Consider the following 20297-nt stretch of genomic DNA (forward strand, 5'->3'; position numbering starts at 1 on the left):
TGCCCAGGGAGGAGTCGCCATCCCTGGCAGTGTTCAAGAGGCGTCTGGATGAGGAGCTACAAGATATGGTTTTGTAGCTTGTGCTAGCAATGGTAATGGGAGGACAGTTGAACTAGATGATCTTGTAGGTCCTTTCCAACCTTGTGATTCTATGATTCTACCATTCTACGTAAAGCAAAGCAGGCAAGGCCTTCTCACTAATGAGCCTCAATTCAGCTGTTCTTCTGAACAGCAAGAACTGCAGTTAGTGAAGAAAATATTCACCTTCATTTACTGTTTCATATTCAGTGCAGTTTGCAAAATATAACAGTGGTATGAATACAATCCAATATTAGACGCAGCAGCTGAAGCTCCTAACTTAAGGTGCTAGTAAGGTGCCATCAATACCAAGGGGGAAGATTTTTTCTCCAAGGCAACTTAGAGCATGGCTTTAACTCCCATTTAGGAAAATAAACTCCTTCCATTTTCTGTACTAGAAAGCTGACCTGCTACTAGACCAGGTGCCCAGGGCCTTGAACACCTCCAGGGATGGAGCATCTGCAGCCTCTCTGGGCAGCCTGTTCCAGCATCTCACCACTCTCTGTGTAAAGAAGTTCCCCTTACATCCAATCTAAACCTTCCCTTCTTGAGCTTAAAACCATCCTCCCCGCTGGAACACATACTGGATATTTAAAACGAACATAATTTTAAACAACCATATTTTAAAAACTACTTCATCAGATAACTTACCATCTCCAGCAGGCAGCCCTCGTTCTTTCTTCTCATCACATTTGTTGCATTCACTGAAGTAGAGCAGTAGAAACATATCCAGAAGGACCCAAACCAAAGAGGTGGCAAGGACCACCTTGCAATATGCAAATTTTTTCATGGCACTTTAAGTCAAATACAAAAATAAAAAAAAGTATAAATAAAAATATCAACAGGTTGTTTTAATCCAGTTTGAGAGACCACGTTCTGTATCTGTAAAAGAAAAAAGAAAGAAAACACAAAAAGTTACTTAAGGACAGCAGCTAAAAGCAGAAGATTTTACTATGTTTTAAAGGTAATCTAAGTTAATTCTTGAATATCGTATGTATCAAAATGAATGTTCTGGGACAATTAAACCAGTAATACTGCAGTCTATTACTACAGCAACACTCATCAACACTTCTCACACATAACATTAAAATGAGTAACCAAAACAGAGTACTCTGCTGAGTCACTGGAAAAGAGTTTAAGTATCTTCAAAACAGAACAAAACAAAAAATTAAAGGAACCCTCTGGATCCTCAGGAAATCAGAACAAGCTACGTTAATGAAAAACAGGAATATCTTCAGAAGCAATGTAACCATCAGCACTGACCAAAGCGACAGGCCAACATTGCTCATGCTTCCTCTTTCATACCTTAATTGTAAAGGCAAATATTTCTGGCAAAACAAAATAAACCACCTTTTTGATAAAATAAACTAAAATAAAGCAAAGTCAATAAAGTACACACAAGTCACTTATTAGGCATTCAAAGCCAAACACTTCAGCTGACACTTAAAATTACTTTAAAGTTCAATTATAGACCAAACTCCTATGCATTTTTCAACGCGTATATATTAAAATTTTATTTTGTCCTACTCAAACTACAAGCAAAGTTTGTTACAAAAGCTGCTATTTTCACGACTGACAATTCTGACAACATTTTTTTTTCTTTTTGAAGGAGACTGGGAAGACATTAATACTTTACACAAAGAACTGCAAAAGTATCTGTAATTAACATCTCGGTGATAAAATAGGAGATGAAATAACCACCAGAAAACATTGAATTATATATGTTAAGAAGAAATCCTAAGGAGGTTTTTTTTCCCCATAGATACAAAGACAGCCCTGAACTCTGGATCGCAGAGTTGCACTAGAAAGTTTTATGTAACTATCAGTGTGGTGATCAGCAGCAGAGAAAGAAAACATTATTATGTATTAGTAAGATGAGAAGAGAAACAAAAAAAAGATAAATCATCACTTTGCCATTACACAATACCTGCTTTCTCACCTTGAGTAGGCACTACATGTATGAACATCCTATCTTGCCACATCAAAAAGAATAAAGAAGGATTAGAAAAGACAAATGATAAGAGCAAGGAGATGAAGGCTACAAGGAACAGCAGCATTACAAGACATAAGTGATCAGACTAGTATTCTTCCAGGTTGGAAAAGAGGTAACCTGAACTGGGTAGCAGGTCTATAAAAATCAATAGTTGCATGGGGATGGTAAATAGCAACTCTTGTCTGTTTCTTTCAACCCTAGGAGGAAGAACAGACAAGTGACGTTAGCAGCAAGGGCCTAAAAACCAAAAAGAACGTATGCAGTGGAACTCCCTGCCACAGCTCAGTGCCAGCACTGCAAGTCTATTCATCAGCTACTAATACAAAGTCTTCACCCCTAGGTCAGGCGCTCTCTGTCTTCAAATCAATGCGTGTGTTAGGAGAGAACAGTGAGGAAATCATTACAAGTTCCCCTATTCTCTTTCCTATACAAACACTATCAACCACTTTCAGAAACAAAATACTGTACAGACAAATCTGTCAGACATATTATGACTACTTAAACTCTCTGTAGAATAGTTGTCGTCTTTTGCTCTGGTCTGGGACACCACAGAAATAGTCTGGAAGGAAAATGAAGTTTCACTGTTACCCTAAATTACACTTAAAGAAAACAAATGCTAGTTAAAACAAACATGCTCTAAAAGAAAAGAAAATAAATTATTACAGTCTCAGTCTATGAAAATATATTCAGCTACAAAAGAAAGCATAAAACACATAGGAGCATAGGGCTTACGCATGCTCAAATTAGCAAGACATCAGGAATAGGACTCTATCTAGACCACCTCATGAGTTAAAGTGTGCAGTCAAACTGTTACGTTTGAAAGCATTTCCATTCTGTTGACCAAAATAATTAAAGTCAGAAAGAACCAGGGAGTGTCATCTAGACCAGTCTCCTACTCAGAGTACGGTAAACGTTGAATTTAGGCAGAATCACAGTGAAACATAGCAGCTCAGGAACTCTGAAGCAGCTGCCCTCATCAGACCTGAGCTATGAATCCGACAGAGCATTTTTAAGAACACCAGCAAAAGAAAGCCTGAAAATAACAGATACTTCATTCAGTGGGATGGCAGCCCTAGTGACAGTGAAAAGGTTGAAATACTAGTAAGGTTTTTGCTTGGTCTCCTTTGTTATTGGTGAGGTCTACTACTGGGTGCCTCAGATCTCAGTCCAGTGGCAGCCTATGGGAGTTAAACTTCATATACAGTACAGACATTGAGTCAGGGATCCCTTAAACCACTTAAAACATGTGCAGCTCCAGTGGCACCAAATGGGAGGCATTTGATGGCACTGAAGGAGCGGACTGATCTCACAGGAGAGCCACACTGCCATTTCAAAGGTCCTGGTGATCCAAAGAGTTACATCAGGATCAGGGAGAAAGCTACTGTCAAGAAGGACAAGGAGGATCTAGACAAATACTCCTGGAACCTACATCCACACAAAGAACAAAAGAGCCATTCACCAACAGCACGTTGTATTTGACCAGCTTGGCAGCTTGCTTTAAGGAGATGACTGACTTCAGAGGCAAGGGAAGAGCTGTGAACATTTTTCATCTCAACTTAAACAAGAATCATGACAGCCTTTCAGAAACCTTGTCAGAAGTTGGAACACACAGGAAGTACAGATTAAATGCAACTAAAATCTTCAAGAGAGAGGGAAGACACCTGATCCCTTTGGACCTGTTTTGAGCAGAGAGTTGGACAAGATAACTTCCAGCCATCCCCTCCAAACTCAATTATTCTATGATTCTAACAAGGTTAATCAGGGCTTTGTGCCATAACGGCAGGAAAATCCCCAGAGATGCTGAGTCTGCAGCCTCTCTGAATAACGGTTCAGTGTTTGACTGACCTTGTGGTGAAATATTTTTCCTTTAGGACAATGTGGATCCTCCATTGTTTTAGTTTATAATTACTGTCTCATCCCCCCTGCCATGCACCTCAGAAAAGAGCTGAGCTCTGCCTCCTCAGTAGCCTTCCTATAGGCAAGATTACTTAATCTTCCTGAAATGACCTCTTATCCAATTCAAAAAAGCTCTATTCCTTCAAATTTTCCTCAGCGCTCTCATCAGATCCAGCCACCCCAGTGGCCTTTGGTTGAGTCTACCTAGGAACAGACGGGAAAAGGAAAGAGTGCTCAAAACTGGACGTAGCACTTAAGATGTGGCTAGTGGAAAAATCTGTGCAGCCACATGACAAACTAGACTGAGAAAAAGAAATGTAGTAGATACAGAGTTGCCAACCGCTAGGTCGAGTACCACACCGGATAGCACAGGGCCCCATCCAACCTGGCCTTGAACACCTCCAGGGATGGGGCATCCACAACCTCTCTGGGCAGCCTGCACTAGCACCTCACCACCCTCAGTGAAAAACTTCCCCGTGACATCTAATCTAAATCCCCCTTCTCCTATCTCTATCTACCTTTGAAAAAATTGATATCCCTCATGCTTAAAAACTCCCTTTAAATAAGACTGCAATGAGGTCTCCCCACAGCCTTCTCTTCTCCAGGCTGAAAAAGCCCAGTTCCTTCAGCCTATCTTCCTAGGAGAGATACTCCAGACCTCTGGATCATCTCTGTGGCCATCCCCCGGACCCTCTCCAAAAGCCCAACATCTTTCCGATGCTGGGGGCCCCAGACGTCCATGTCCCTGCTGCCCCCCCCCTCTTCTGATGAAAGCCGAGATACCATTGGCCTTCCACGCTGCAAGCACAAACTGCTGGCTCATGTCCAGTTTTCCATCAACCAGGGACCCTCAGGTCCTTCTCACCAGGGCTACTCTCAAGGAGTTCTTCTCCCAGTTTGCATACATATCTGGGATTACCTCGACTCAAGTGCAAAACCTTGCACTTCGCTTTTTTGAACCTCATTGGGTTCAAAAGCCCCACAGGGGCTTGTACAATTTAAACAAGTAACCCCAGCAATAATACCAAAATGTATAGGTTTAATAATTGCATTTGCTACTGAGTAATCCAATAAACTGAAGAATTTTGAAAAAGCAAGCGTTATTCATCCATTCAAAACACTGTATAATAGATAGCAATTTTTATGCCATAGAAGTAAACTAACAGGAGTATTAAAAACACCTTGGAAATAGTAGAAACTTCTTGATGAGCTGCAGCTTATAAGTGAAAGGAGGAATACTAGGTACATACAAGTCGTGTTACTTCTGAAGGTCAAGTGTGTTTCCATCCCACAAAATCCACAATACACTTGACAGCATAGGAAAAGGTCAACTTTAAAACTACTGCTCATGTAGTTCATTGTTTCACTTTACCACCTGTTTTCCCAACACAGTTGGCCTGAGAAAAAATGCTTAGTCTTTTCAGTATGATGCATGACTATTCAGTCATTTTTAGCTTTGGACCAACTTAATTGTTGTTTATACTAGTGAACAGTTTCCAACAGAACTGTTTGTAACAGAGACTCGGCAGAGGACTTCATTGCCTTTACTGAACTAACCCAGGATTCTGGACTAGAAGCAGCATCTAAGCTAATAAAAAGCTGATCTAAAGTTGGATTTCCAAACTTTCAGATATGAATAAACATCAGCTGGCACAAAGTAAGGGCTCATCAAAATTATAACAATATAACATATTTCTAAAGGTATTAATATCAATTTAAACCATACGGAAAGTGATTAACTGAACAGCTTATGAGGAAAGATTGACGGCTATGATGAATTTAATTTTCAGCTTCTCAGTCTATTTAATTATGAAGGAGAAAAGACTGGTATACTCCAGGCAACACAGTAGGCATTAGGCTTATGTATGGGTTTTTGAGGAAAAATTATTACAAAAAGAACCAAATGTAAATTGCCAGCACAACCATTGTATAAAACTCCATGTATACAAACTCTTAGTGAGGTCTATGCAGTTGAGTGCTCCAGTGTTCAAAAACAAATCAATGCTAGAAGGACTGAGGTTTACGGATTACTTTGGCTGTGCTGATACATTTTTTACTTTGTTACTGGTCAGTCTCATGACAAAGTGTTACCTAGTGTCAATACTATAAAAAACAGAAGGTAAAAACATTCAGATCAAAGGGCCAGCCCATCACCCGTGGAAAACGGATCTACTTCAAGTCATCTTCAGAGAAGGATAAAAGCATGTGGTAAATTTCATGAGGAGAGGAAAAAAAAAAAAAAAGATGAGATTGGCAATGCTAGCAGAGGGCCACTAAGATGATCAGAGGGCTGGAGCACCTCCCCTGTGAGGAAAGGTTGAGGGAACTGGGCTTGTTTAGCTTGAAGAAGAGAAGGCTCTGGGGAGACCTCATTGTGGCCTTCCAATACTTGAAGGGAGCATATAAACAGGAGTGGAAACGGCTGTTTAGATGGACTGATGGTGATAGGACAAGGGGGAATAGTTTTAAACTGAGACAGGGGAGGTTTAGGTTGGATATTAGGAGGAAGTTTTTCACACAGAGGGTGGTGATGCACTGGAACAGGTTGCCCAAGGAGGTTGTGGATGCCCCATCCCTGGAGGCATTCAAGGCCAGGCTGGATGTGGCTCTGGGCAGCCTGGTCTGGTGGTTGGTGACCCTGCACATAGCATGGGGGTTGAAACTGGATGATCGTTGTGGTCCTTTTCCATTCTATGATACTATGATCTCCCTGCAGCTCACAGAAAGATCTCCTCATCAGTGGGCCACACTTGTTTGAGTCAGCTCTTCAGTACAATTCAACAGCAGCAAGTTTTAAAACAAGTGATGAGAGGAAACAGATCGTACTCATCTGAGCAGTAAGGGAAAGTTCCTTTAAAAAAAAAAATGCATCCACTGCTCAAAAATCTGAGAAATGTAGCTCAGCATAAAATCAATTCTTATTCTTGCTCTGCGTAGAAACATTACACTTTTCACTCCTCAGAAGAAAACTGAAAATTTATAAGTTTGTTATTTCTTTTCCATAAATTAACCACTAAAACAATAGAATGTCAGGAACAATATGAAGAGAGATAAAAGAGATAACATTGTTCCTTCATTTGAAGGAACAATAACAGAAATAAAGGAGTAGCTGACTATATTTGAAAAGTTAGTATTAATAAATATGCTTATAAAAGTAGCTTCTCTTATGAGATGAAGATCGAGATCATATAGAAAAACCAGTGTTTAAAATGCAGCAATAGATACGCACTCATTCTGCAGTGCCATCGAAGTTTGTAAGTAAGCTATTGTGCACATGAACTAAACTTCTGATTCTCCTTATTTCATTACCTCAGCAGTCTAAAAAGCTAAAACTATTATGATTAGTTCTAAATACTTCTACAAACGTACATACGTAGAAGGAAATAAGCTTCCTATTCAATTTTGGAAGCTTTCAAAACCAAACTCTTCTTTCAAACACTGTGACGAAAGTTATTTGAAAGACATTCTTGAAAAGAATAGCTATGTCTTTTCTTAGCTATGTCTTAACTACAATTATTTAACTTGTGAAAATAGTTTGTGGTTTTGCAAATTAGAATTAGCTCTCATTTATTCAGACAATTTTGTTAGCTGTGTGTGTTATCTTGATTAAAGTTTCTCAATATTTGTTTGAGAAATGAAGTGCGTTATTTGGTCAAAACTTCCACGCAGTTCATTCTACTATACAGTCCTTCCCCATTCTCTTCCTAATTAGTACTATTCAAATATTAATGATTATCACTTGCAGATTAGGAATAACATGGTATAGCTCAAGTATTAATTATACAAGAAATATAGTTTACTTCTATTTAAGATAGATGAAATATGTGAAAATTAATTGGCAATAAGTGCAGGAAAATGGAAAGGATCATACCCAAGACGGACTATCAACAATTGAGATAACCTAATCTAATAAAACTTGGATGGCATCTATAATCCCCTTTGTTGGATCCTGAAATAACTGCCACGTCAAATTTTAAAGTACGATAGCAGAAAAGTCAGGTAGTACGTGAATATGACATGTAATAACCAAATGATGTGGAACAGGCAGAAACACAAGAATATTCAGAAGGACAGGAAATTGTCCAGATTTATATTCTCCCTACAGATGGGTTGAGGCTAAATAAAATAATAGATTATTTATGGAAGCCCTCCAACTAAAGTCTTTGAAAGGTTTTCTTAATTTCTTTTCCCCCTGCCAACAGGTGTTTGTTATACTGTCCTTAAGCCTCATCTTACTTACAGAAAGAAATTGCAAAAGACAAGGTTTCAAAGGACCAGATGAACAATATTTTAATCAGATCAAAGTTAAAAGCCAGTTTCATCAACTTCTGGAGTTGCATTCTTTTCTACCACAAGCTTTGGTACACAAGAAAAAGATTACATCCAGTTCAGAGACAAAATATTCCCTCTCAGAACATCACTGCAAATACTACTAGAGCTCTCAAGAGGATTGCTAAAATTTGGAAATCAGGAATGCAATATAACTACTAAGACTACTGTTGTCATATGAACAGCAGAGACGCACTAGACTTCTGCTTCCATGGTTTTAATGTAGCTTTCAAATGACTGAGGCAACAATTGCAATTCTTCTGTCTGCTCTCCACGTTGAAGAAAAATTAACTAAAAATAGACAGATTTATTCAGAAACCCTTCACACATTACCATTCTCTCTTCATCTGCTTCGCAATTTAAAATGTATTGCTATTACACCCAGTGAACAGCCAGTATGTGTTTCTTAATATGCCAACCCTATACAAATATATATATACATCTTTTTTACATTAGGGCTTCAAACATTAGGAGTACATCATTAATTCAATTTAATTACAACACATAACAGCATGAATACACAGACTTATTGTACCTGGAAGGTCATAACAGTAACTTTTTGCACAGGCATTCAGCTATTAGGTATGAAAGCACCAGCAGGTTAAGTTCAAAACACAGTCGTTCAAATCTTTTCTTTCTTACATTAAATGGCAGACACAGCCTGTCCTGACAGCCTCAGAAGAGGCAGCCCTTTTAGAAAGGCGGATTTATAAACCAACACAGTTGTTTCTTTTCCTGAAACAACCACAATCTTAAATTGGGCTTCTGACAGCTTAGATGCCGACAAAGGGAAAACATCCCTCTTCAGAGCCATAGCTTCTTCACATGCACTCTATGGGAGGGCTACTGAGTGTGCTTGACTTAAGAGTAACAGCCAGAGGATACAGGCAGTATTTTCATCAGTGAGTACTGCGGGCAGCGTGAAGACAGTAATTCATTCACAAGTGAAAAGCTTTTGTTATCAACAGCAGCAAGTGAGGATTTTCATGCCAGCACTAGCAATGCACAAAGCTCATAAATCCCTGACAGACAACAATTAATGTCTGACATGCATCAGTAAGACCATCAGTAAGCTTTCCACTCCCTGTACAGAGATCTAGAAGGCTGAGGTGGGACTTTTTTCTTTATTTTTTTTTGGAAGATTCACAGTTGGTGACCTAGTTATAAACCGAGCTATAAACTGACCCCAGTTAGTGATACATCTCCAAAAGCCACAGTGGTTGGTCTTCCAACCCCGAAACTACAAGACCGGTAGAGGAAAATAGAGTTCACATCAGCACGAGTGCTCTAAGTAACCTCTTCCATTTCCTCCAGAAAAACAACTTTGTCATGTGGGCTGTATACCCTGTAAGTTCACCATTACTCAGAATTATTAAAAACGAAGTGATTTTACCTTGACTTTCAGCGCCAAATGCAGGCTCCAAAGTTATTTTCAGAAGCGAAAAGCTTAAGTATTCAACATTTATATTACACAGTCGTAGTTTCACAGTGACAGAGAAGGCTGTTAGTATACTCATCACTTGCAGTCTGTTACAAAGACATGTAAACACCTCCATATATTTTAGATCCTCACGCTTGTGACATGATGTAAGACAGTATGAAGGCTTCAAGCCAAAAGCAGCATCACTTGGCCTTCGCTAACACCAAATGCACGCAAGCACTGAAGAATTTCTAATAATCAAGAAATCACACATTCCAAAGCCACTTTTTAAATCACGTGCAAGTGTGAGATGAGCTATAAGCAGAACTATGGAGCTGACAGGACACTTTTAGAAGTTAAAAGTTAAAATTCCTGCTTAAATAAATAAATAAATAAATAAAATTACTATTGAGAACAATCTTCTTTAAGAAGAGAAATCACATGCAAGAGATTAGATTACATGGCAGTAAAAACAACTGGAAGTTGTTCCATGTTCTCAATACTCATATCTTCCATTTTCCTTTACAGTGTTTCTGCAGTCTGGAAAAATCAAACTTGATACCAAAATTTGTTTAAAAGGTCTACATTAAAGTGTCAAGCTAAACTCAGTTTTTTACCAGCTGAGACTGGGCTAGAGTGAATACTATCCTCATCAGATCACTCTTCATACAGATGTGTCAAATACTCGAGAGAATTTTCTGCAAATGATTTTCTTCAGTCTGCATATGTGCGTTAAAAATAGCAGGTAATATTTGCTTCTTAAGTATTCTGTGGAAATGTGCAGAGATTCTTCAGAACAGAGAACAGTGCAGAGTGGAATTTACATGATATTCTGCTACTAATATAAAAGCTATAAAGGAAGTAAAATAGGGGACCAACTCAGGTGTCAGTAATGAAGAATCACAAATTGCAAGGGGAAATCTTTGACTAATCAGAAGTCAGAACTCTCTGTTACACATTTTTAAAAGATGCAGCCTATGAACAACCAAGTGAACAAGTCTTTCACAACACATTCTTGAAGTTATCCTCATACGTGAGGAGAAGTTAAATCTTGCAAGCCAAGTCTCAAACGTTCTAAAATCTCCAGCCCCCATATGGCTCCCAATTGTTTAGGTATGGATCAAAAACAAAGCTAGAGTGGAATAAAATTGTTCATTAATTCTTCAAAAGCTTTTAAAGATTGCATAAAATCACATAAGCAAATAGTCATCATTAAGGATGAATCACTAACAGCCAAGAACTTGGATGAAAGATAAGCAGAGTCAGCTGATCAGAAGAAAAGATTATAGATTTCTGAAAAGATAGGATAAAACGTGGAGAACAGAATTAACTGCCTTTATGGGACTAACTGCAGAGATCTCTAACCTTGAAAGCTTACTGTTGGAGATTAATAATCCATAAAGAGAATCTGAATAAATACAAAATATAATTGAAGAACATTTTTCCTCTACGTGCATTATTTGTGGAAAATACTCAAAAACTTGCAAGTCTTCTAAAATAAAAGAAGATTTGAAAACTATACAAAGAAAAATCAGTGTTAAATGCTGAGGTAACATTCTAGAGAAGCCATCTGAGTTCTGCCTAGAATAACTGCAGAATTTGCTGACAAATCAAATGCATACAGATATAAAGTTAAGGAGTGCTGCAGAATTAGAGAGACCGGTTCTCCATCAAATTAAAAACAAACCCAAAATCCTCTGAAGAAAATGTTTTAAAGGTAAAAAAATATGTTTGTTTCCCTCTCTCTAGACAGGAAACCTGACCAGACGTGGCAAAAAGAAAAGCTAGATTTGCCCAATTTTATGATACATTCATGAAATCATTGCAGTGCCTCTCAAGAAGCTTGTCATCCCATTGATACAGACACATGTGAATACAGATTCTACATGGAAACCGAACGGCTGTATTTTTGCAGACAGGTCCATGCAGCTGCCAAGCATATATTAGCACACACAAAGTCATTTCCACGCCATACAGCTGTTCCCTCAGCAGGTAACTTCTGCTGCCAATAACTGTTTTGTACTTAAATAACAGGCGCAGTATTGCACTGAAGTTAAGATGCTTCTCATTTGCTCTTCCCTTTTCCTCTTTTTTTTTTTTTTAATAATTCTGTCTTCCCAGAGATTTCTATCAATACACAGCATGTTATTTCCGAGGACTAAGTTCTTCATTTCCCCTGTCAACCCAAGCAGAGGTACACATGGTATAAGAAGGCTAACCATGAGGTTTTCTTCAAGAACTCACAAAATTGTCCAAGTTAAGTGTTTCTGAAGTAGGCAATCTTTGTATTTTGGGGTCCTACTTTGTACAGTTCAACAAGAAGAAAAGAACTGTCAGATACAAAGCAAAACAGGCAGACTGACAAAGCAGAGTTCTGGAAAACTTTAAAATTTAGAGTTGTTTTTAACTCTGGAGAGGAAAAAAAGAAACTGAAAAGAAGTGGTCAGAGCATTTTGCAATACACCCTGATATAGCAATGGACCCTGACCAGGACTAGAGTTCTGGATACTTTCTTTGTCCCCGCAGCGTCTTGGTCTACAGCCCACCGAATGACATTTCTACAGGACCAGAACGTAACCCCCATAATTCAGACTTCAGGTAAGCCAGAGAGCTTTATTTGCTGAAGCAGTTCTGAACCCGAGCAGTACAAAGGAATTTACAGAAGTATCAGTGCTGTTCATTTTCAACTGTTGTAAAGGCTAGTATGAAGTTAGGGGATGTTATACAACAGAATTCTGCTCTCTCTCCTTTCCACTGCATTTTCCCTTTTGACATTCAAGCAAGCAAACTGCCTTTATCCCTCAAGCAGGCAGCAGCTCTGACCAACAGTGCTTCCTGCAAGCAGACACTCTCTTTTCCTCACTGCTCTCCCAGCTACATCTCCTAGGCTGCTACCATACAAAAAAAAGGATGAAGCAGAGTCAGGACAAAAAAGCATTCTTCTGTTGCTGCCACAACTGAGATTGTTTAACATGAGAAAGAGGGAGAAAGAAAAGAAAGAATGGAGTTAAGACTCTACCCCTCCAAGAAATATACAGCTGCCTATACAATTCAAAAAAACCTAACCATACAGTACTCACCTATCAAATGAATATGGCTTTTCATAAGGGTTTAAGTAAGTAATTATAAATCATACAATCATAGAATCGCTCAGGTTGGAAAAGACCTTGAAGATCATCGAGTCCAACCATGACCTAACCATACTACCCTAACTGTAACAACCCTCCGCTAAATCATGTCCCTGAGCACCACCATCCAAACGGATTTTAAGCACATTCAGGGATGGTGACTCGACCACCTCCCTGGGGAGCCTAAATGATGGTTCTACCTAACAATACTGCAACTGACCATTGGCATGTGCCTAGCTCATTGTACGTTACCAGCAGGCATAACTCCTGCGCTCTCATTAAGTGTAAAGGAGAGGACCCTGATTGGGCCACGTCACATGCCAGTCCTAATGCTAGTAAATCAACCAGTTTTTGCACTAGTAGTTCCTACCAACATGAATATGCAAAAAGCTCAATGCACAGACAAAAAAAGCCCAACAGAACAGCCATGAAAGACTGAAAGAAGCTTGATGGCAAATACAGCACAGAGCTAGACAGTAGAGTCAAATCACTTCTAATTGAAGAATATAGAGACTACGTAGGAAAAAAACTGGAACTAGGAAGGACAAGAAATCCAGCCTAGTAATCTCACTATGAACAGCTTTGTCTCATCTCTCCTCTCCAGGTACAGTAGATAACCTCAGTGAAAAAAAGAAAAAAAAAACAAACAAGAAAATGTTTAGACATCAAAACTTCAATTGCCAATAGTTCCAGACAAACTAAATGCTGGCCACAATGACATCTCCAATATCAGTATTTTAAGCCTCTTTACATGCATTAGAGTAGTATTTCCAAGCAAATAAGCAAAACAAATAAGAAAAAAATCCACTAGTTAAAATCAATTTGCTGAAACTTAAAACCACAAAATATTCACATTTAGACCAAGAGCATGGTGCATTTAAAACCAGTCAAGCATGACAAAACGTACATTTTTGCTTTCAGAACAAACATCCAACACTCTGAGCACCTCTTTATAAAAAGATAACATAATCAATGAAGGAAAACATAACAAGCAAGAGGCCTACATCAAACACGGATATCATATTTAAAGAAGCTCTTGGGTAGCACTATTAAGATGCTGCAACCACAACATTTGTAGAGGAAATTCCAATTCGGTAATCCAAAGGTTAAATAGGTCCACTGAGGAGCACAGCACACTACAATGAGGAATCCACTGAGGAATACAGTGGAACCATCTTGCAAATTCAGCTGTAATTTAATTGGGACTGCAGTATTTGAGTAACGCAATTATTTCATACTTTAATTTGTAACTTAAATCAAATCATAACTGTATAGTCTCCTTCACATTCTATGTTCCAACTTATTTGAAATTACTTTACAGTAACTTTTCCGAGAGATTACTTCTTCCCTAAATAAACTAGAATCTTTTCAAACAATAAAGAGTAGGGGTGCTTGAGAAGGCTGTATCAAGTGCTTACTTGTGGTTAAAGATCCACCAACAGGCCAGCCTCCTGCTTTGAGAAAAATTTATGCTACAATGCAACAACGTAAACCAAGGAACTGATAGAACAACAACCAAGAACAGTTGTGTTTTGTCAACCACATCAGTTCACCAATACTTTCCTAGACCAAAGAACGCAGAACAATCAAGTACTGCCCAACAACAGCTATTTCCACACAAATCTGGTACCTGACTAAACTCACCATGAGAGCCAACAGTCACAGAGCAGTTGACTAGGCTAGACTAGAGGGAAAGCAACAGCAGTGAAGCTTCTGCTAAAAACATCATAATAAATCCAGAAATAAAAGCTGTACTCCACCTTTCTGTTGTTGCTGGTGCTGATTTTCTATTCTGAGTAGCTGACACTATTTGGCAGCGTTAGGTATAAACAGATTTCACTCCCTCTGCCAAACTGATGCCTGTTTAAGATGTACTTTTGAAGAAATGAATTTGAGATATTTGAGAATTTAAGATTTTTGACCCATACCAAGTTATAATGTTATGAAGCTGTCTGGAGATTCCCCTAATCCTGAAAACAAGCCTTCCCCTTTTTGCGCCACCAGACCTGAACTGCAAAGCTGGCCCAAATGAGTCCTTTGGACTAAGTCTGTGAAAATCAACCTTATGAAAGTTGCCAAATGGTTTGCAGGAAGAAAAAAAGGATGCTTTAAGGAAACCGTGACTGTAGGAAAAATAAATAAATAAAACCGAACAGGCTTAGTTGCTGTTCACAGAAAAGTATGTTTCTGTTAGAAGTTCTGTGTTTAAGAAGTTCTGTGTTTACGACTGATCTGAATTCTGACTCACTGGCCTAGATCTCAAGATTTCACATTGATGGAGTAGAATCTAGGAGAACTAAAGATGCAGTGCTTTATTCAGATGTAGATTTTTTCTCTGCTAGCATTGAACGATAGTAACTGATAAACTAGTTTTGTGCAAACAGTTAAAGACATTAATTGGTTTCAGACAACTGAAGTGGTCCCCAAGGGACCTAAGTGAGTAGAAAAATAAGTACGTAATGGCAATTTAGCAGCATAAGTGCAGTCTCTAGGCATCCCCTTCACTCTATGATGCATCCAAAATGGACAAACATTACCACAGTGTCAAAAATTCCTGGATCCCATTTCATACTAACCTCCTCTGCAGGTTTACAGCCATCTGGATGGTCCACAAGCACTGGTGGTGAAATCCCACTGCACTGCAGTCAAGCGCTTGCGGTAGGAACCACGGAGTGGCAAAGTGATCTAGGTCATTCTGACATGAACACAGAACCACAGGTCTTCCATCCAAAAGGTCTTAAGGCTGTCCTAGAGAAGAACAGAAATTCAGATAAGTTCCAAATTCAATTCTGGCAGAGCTCGAGCTAAAAGGGGAAGGTCTTCTAAAAGGGGAAGCTTTCCAACCATTAAAGACTTCAAAATCCAAAATTTTGTACAAGGAAGGAAGAGCCAAAAGACTGCTGCTAAAAAGAGCCTGTGAGGAAAACAACATATGCAGGGTAGAGTGGAGAGGTGGAACAAGTCATCAACATTTTGTAGCCTTTCAGATGATATGATTTGAGTAGGAGGACTGCCTGTCCTCCTAAATAAGCAGTTATCTATTTTTGAGTTCTATATATGTCGCCCTCTATCCAATCATGAACACTTAGCACAGCAAACTGGGAATTGTTCTCAAAAAGGCTAGAAAACAGCCTCTTCATGGCACACATTCACACGGGCAGCTCCCTAGCAGATCGCTCACTTGGGCTACGTTTTTCCAGATATGTTCTAACTTAGAGAAGGAGTTTTTCTTATACACTTTCATCTCTCACCCACAATTTAAACATTAGCATTCGTAATGACAGCTTGGGAATAGAGGGGAAGCATTATTAATCTTACACAGCCCTGGTCCTCACAAACTAATATATTTTCAAATAAATCTTAGAATGTGACACCTGAAAAACGTCTGAGGCTTATCAAATGCTAGAATTTTAGCACTACTGAAAGAAGCAATTCCCTCAAATCTCCTCCTTTACTCAGTTAACACAGCCACATCTGAAGGAAATTCTAAGCAGCTGAAAAGTAAACAAAGCATCTTAACAGATGCAAGAAAGCAAATTTTCCAACTTTTAATGCAAGTGTAACTTGTATACACTTAGGTAATAATTGCCACGTATTATGAGCTTATTTGTTGTATTATATATGAACCTACTAAGTTATTCAAGTTCACTGTTCCATCTGCTTAAACTGATATCTCTCTCTATTGCCTATTCCAATGCAAAAGTGTATACAACAGAGAAGAAAATTAAGATGCTAGCACTATGTTAACATGACAGTATGGATGAAATACTTGATAAGGTAAGCTAAGACTGGCAATAGAAGATGTTTGCCAACTGCTTATTCTAAAACATTATTACTTTACCTGCTTCAGTATAGGGATAATACTCAACTCTTTCCCTGCCTTTCTTTTTTTTGCATATCAAAGCAGAAAAAACAAATGCTTCAACTCACAGTTTTTCTCTGAATTTGAGCATAAATCACAATATCGGTACTCTTCCTATTCTAACAGTGCGTATTTAAGCAAGTCTATATTCACAAAAGGTGCATTCAGTCTAAGTTCTAAAAGAAATGGCTCAGGACCTTCCATAACTTTTTTTTTTTTTTTAAATAAATCTGCAAAAAGAAAAACTGGGGAAGTTTCAAAGGGCCAGAAGAATAAAGGCTCACAAAAAGACGCAAGGCACACCCAGCAGGACACCCAAAACCTGATCGCTGTCTTTCTGGAGGTATTAAGTATGAAGATATCGTGACATGAGCTTAAAGGCTCATCATTTCCCTTGATGTTTTCTTTGAGTTACAAAAATACTAATTCAATCAACCATTCTTTCCGTACATATTATCCTTCCTAAATCTCCAGTGCCTACAACCTTTTTGAAGTTCAGTGGCCAAAACTGATCCAGCACCTCCCAATAAACAAAACAGCAGGGAGTTCAACTCTATGCGTCATACAGATTATACCACTCCTTATTCAGGCCAATACACAAACACACCCCTTTGTCTTTCTGAGCAATGTTGCATCATGAATTCATAATCCATGGCTTGTCCTAGACTGGGGTAGATGATAGGCTGGAAGGAACTGCTTCAACAGTTGTTCTCTCTCTTCTATGTTATTTTTTCCTAAACATGAAACAGTTCGCTTATTCTACTAAATCACAGCCTATCCTTTCAAGCTATTTTTTCCACTCAAGATTCTTTGGTATTGCCATCTCAACTTCAGATGCACCCGCATTTAAGCTCAAATGCCAGTTGTCCTGAAATTTCATTATCTGGTTCATGAACATGAACAATAACTGAAACGACTACTAAAAGAAAACACGTAGAATATCCTCTCCCTTCTGAAAGTGAACCACTGAAAAACAACACCAACTTCTGCTAACCTAATGATTTCACATAATTCTTAAAATAGTTTTTTTTTTTTTTTTTTTAACATCTAGGCTACATTTCCTCAGCTTGCTCTGTCGGAGTATTACATGTGGCTTTCTCTAGTCCACAAGCTTCCTGTTGCAGATGAAGTCAGGTTGGTTTGATTGTGTCTCTCAGCTTCACAATAAGGCTTTGAAATTTGCTTCCCTAAATTGCACAAAGAGAAGACTGTCTTACCTACAATGTAAAGAGAAATCAAGTCGAAGCTGCACCGTGCCTTTTAATTTCCTTGATGTAAAATCTAAGTAATCAGGAAGCAGTGACAATCTATACACGTTATTGATGTAGGCAGGCAAGCAGGTTAGGAATCACGGACACCAGAAAATGCAGGTAATGCATCCAACACCACAGCGGTTAGGAGTACTTACACTGGGGTACCAGTTATGTAGCCGTATAGCACGGTTTGGAACATTGATAACTCAAACTAAAGTTTTGCTTCAAACCCTGCGTACAAGTAGTCTACAGTCTTAAAATGAAGTTCTTTGAGTATTTTTAGTATTTGGAAAAAAACAGCAACCAAGCAGCTTCTGCTTGTATGAAATTCTCACATTATATTCAAGTATTTAACAGAAGCAACCAATGACACACACACAAAACCAGAGCATACAACACACGCACCATGGCTTTATTCTATAATTCTCCATGGTTATGCTTAATGCAGCATGAGAAATTATCGTTTCCACTAAAAAAGGTTCATTCAACAGATTTAAACATTCCTCTTGCACATAATTTTTCAAAAAGTGATTCATTGGCACCATTTAAATTATAATCAGCAAATTATGTTTTCAAGAGCTGCTATCATACTATCTACCCAGAACTTATAAGAAATCGTCAAGGAAGCAGCACTTCAATCAGGCTGATACCTGAAGCAATGCCTTCGCTTTCCTTGGTTGTCGTCAGTAGGCTGCTCACCAACAAAGCAGTCATTCTGGCAAGCACAGCCTTGCAAATAGCACAGCAACGCCTTTCTCTCACAGGCCCTCTGTCTTTCGTTGTTTGAGGACACTGCCTCAAAGCAACTTGAGCCAGCCCACGGTTTTTTCTTAAAGTAAATATTATTTTTTATAAGTCAACTGGAAAAATACACTCCCATCCTCAATCAAAACTACAGCAACGCTCATTTTCACTTTGCTGAGAGTACTACACTCTTGGAAAGCACAAGTAAAAATAAAGCAAGACAATCTACTGTCCTCAGCAGCAAACTGTCTGCTATCACACTCACTGCCATTACTAGCAAGTCTCTCTGGACTTTAAGAACTACTATTTTCATAGCTGTAACAGTACTGACTCAGAATTGCGTAACTTTAAAAAAGCTATCACAGCTGCTCTCCAAAAAGCCCAATAAAAAAACAAACTATGTGCACGACAGGAGCAGCACTACAGCTTGTTGGGTTGGCGGAAGATTTTCTTAACTTTCAGGACACAAAAGGTTAGCAAACCGATGAGCACAGCCGGTTTATTTTGACAGTGCTGATGTATACGAGCCTTAAGCACAGCGCATCAGTGGCCCTGCAGCATGCTTACTCTCAGCAGGATAACGAACAAAGAGCCATGTGTTGGCTGTGGGGAGCTGGCAGCCCCTCTGCACCTTCCCTCGCTCACCAGGAACACTGCCTGCGTTGTTCCACATGCTGCAAATCCACCAGCAAATCCCGAGTCATATGGGGGACCCAGGACACAGCACACAGCACAAAGGGCACCTCTACTCCCTCAGCTGACAAAGCATCCACTGGGGATGAACAGAGGAGCGAGGAAATGAGATTTACAGTGGCCCTGCTCTCCCTGTGCTCGGGTGGGACCAGCAGCAGATGGATGGCTGACATTACAGACAACACACTTCTTGCAGACTGACTTTGGACCTCACCGGCAACTGCTTCACCACAAGAGTCACAGGCATCTCAGGAAACATAGGGTTTGAATCCCAGGTGGTGCTGCGTGGAGCCATGAGCTGGACTCAATGATCCTTATGAGTCCGTTCCAACCTAGGATATTCTACAGTTCCACGATACAAGCAAATGACAAATTTACACAGTGCTTCTCAGCATTTACAAAGGATCTCAATACCAACCATATTTTCCCATGAAGAGTACTACTAAGCAGTATAGTCCCCAGCGTAAAACCACTGCTTCACACATCTAATTGTCTGCTTAGATGCTGAGAAATCATTCCTCCCAGCACTCTGGCATAAAAGACAGTCTACTTTCTATTCAGCTCTGTACCTTAATTGCAAGAGAAATATTAATATTAAAGAGTATTTATTCTAAACCACATTATTTATGACTATACAGATAGCTGAGAAAGGCTGTTAACATATTTACTAACTTAGGAACCAAATCTAACTATAGAAAGACTCACAAGAGAATACTTCCTATTTCATTTACAAGATGTAATTAGAAGTTGTGAAAGGGAAAACAGTATTCTTGTCCGCAGGGTTTTATGAAGCCCTGTATTACCACATGTTGGAACGTTAGTCCCTGAGGATGTCATGGAAATATTAGTCAACTGTTCAAGAGGTGAACAAGCAGACTGTTATTCCAAGGTCCAAAATAAC

General features: G+C 39.0%; 1 protein-coding gene across 4 annotated transcripts in view; it reads right to left on the reverse strand.

The window, feature by feature from the left end:
- Positions 1-20297, reverse strand: part of GALNT1 (polypeptide N-acetylgalactosaminyltransferase 1) — a 74641-nt gene that overhangs the window by 39116 nt on the left and 15228 nt on the right. For 3 of the 4 annotated variants that reach the window (XM_015282326.3, XM_046924528.1, XM_015282327.3), the window contains 2 exons: positions 15421-15592; positions 730-960 (listed from right to left, as the gene is read on the reverse strand). In XM_015282326.3, the coding sequence (XP_015137812.1) occupies positions 730-868 (139 nt within the window). In that variant the 5' untranslated portion in view covers positions 869-960; positions 15421-15592. The remainder of the gene's footprint in view (positions 1-729; positions 961-15420; positions 15593-20297) is intronic. The other variant, NM_001006381.2, reaches the window with a different exon arrangement.

This window comes from Gallus gallus, chromosome 2 (assembly GCF_016699485.2).
Source record: "Gallus gallus isolate bGalGal1 chromosome 2, bGalGal1.mat.broiler.GRCg7b, whole genome shotgun sequence".
Classification (NCBI taxonomy): Eukaryota; Metazoa; Chordata; class Aves; order Galliformes; family Phasianidae; genus Gallus; species Gallus gallus.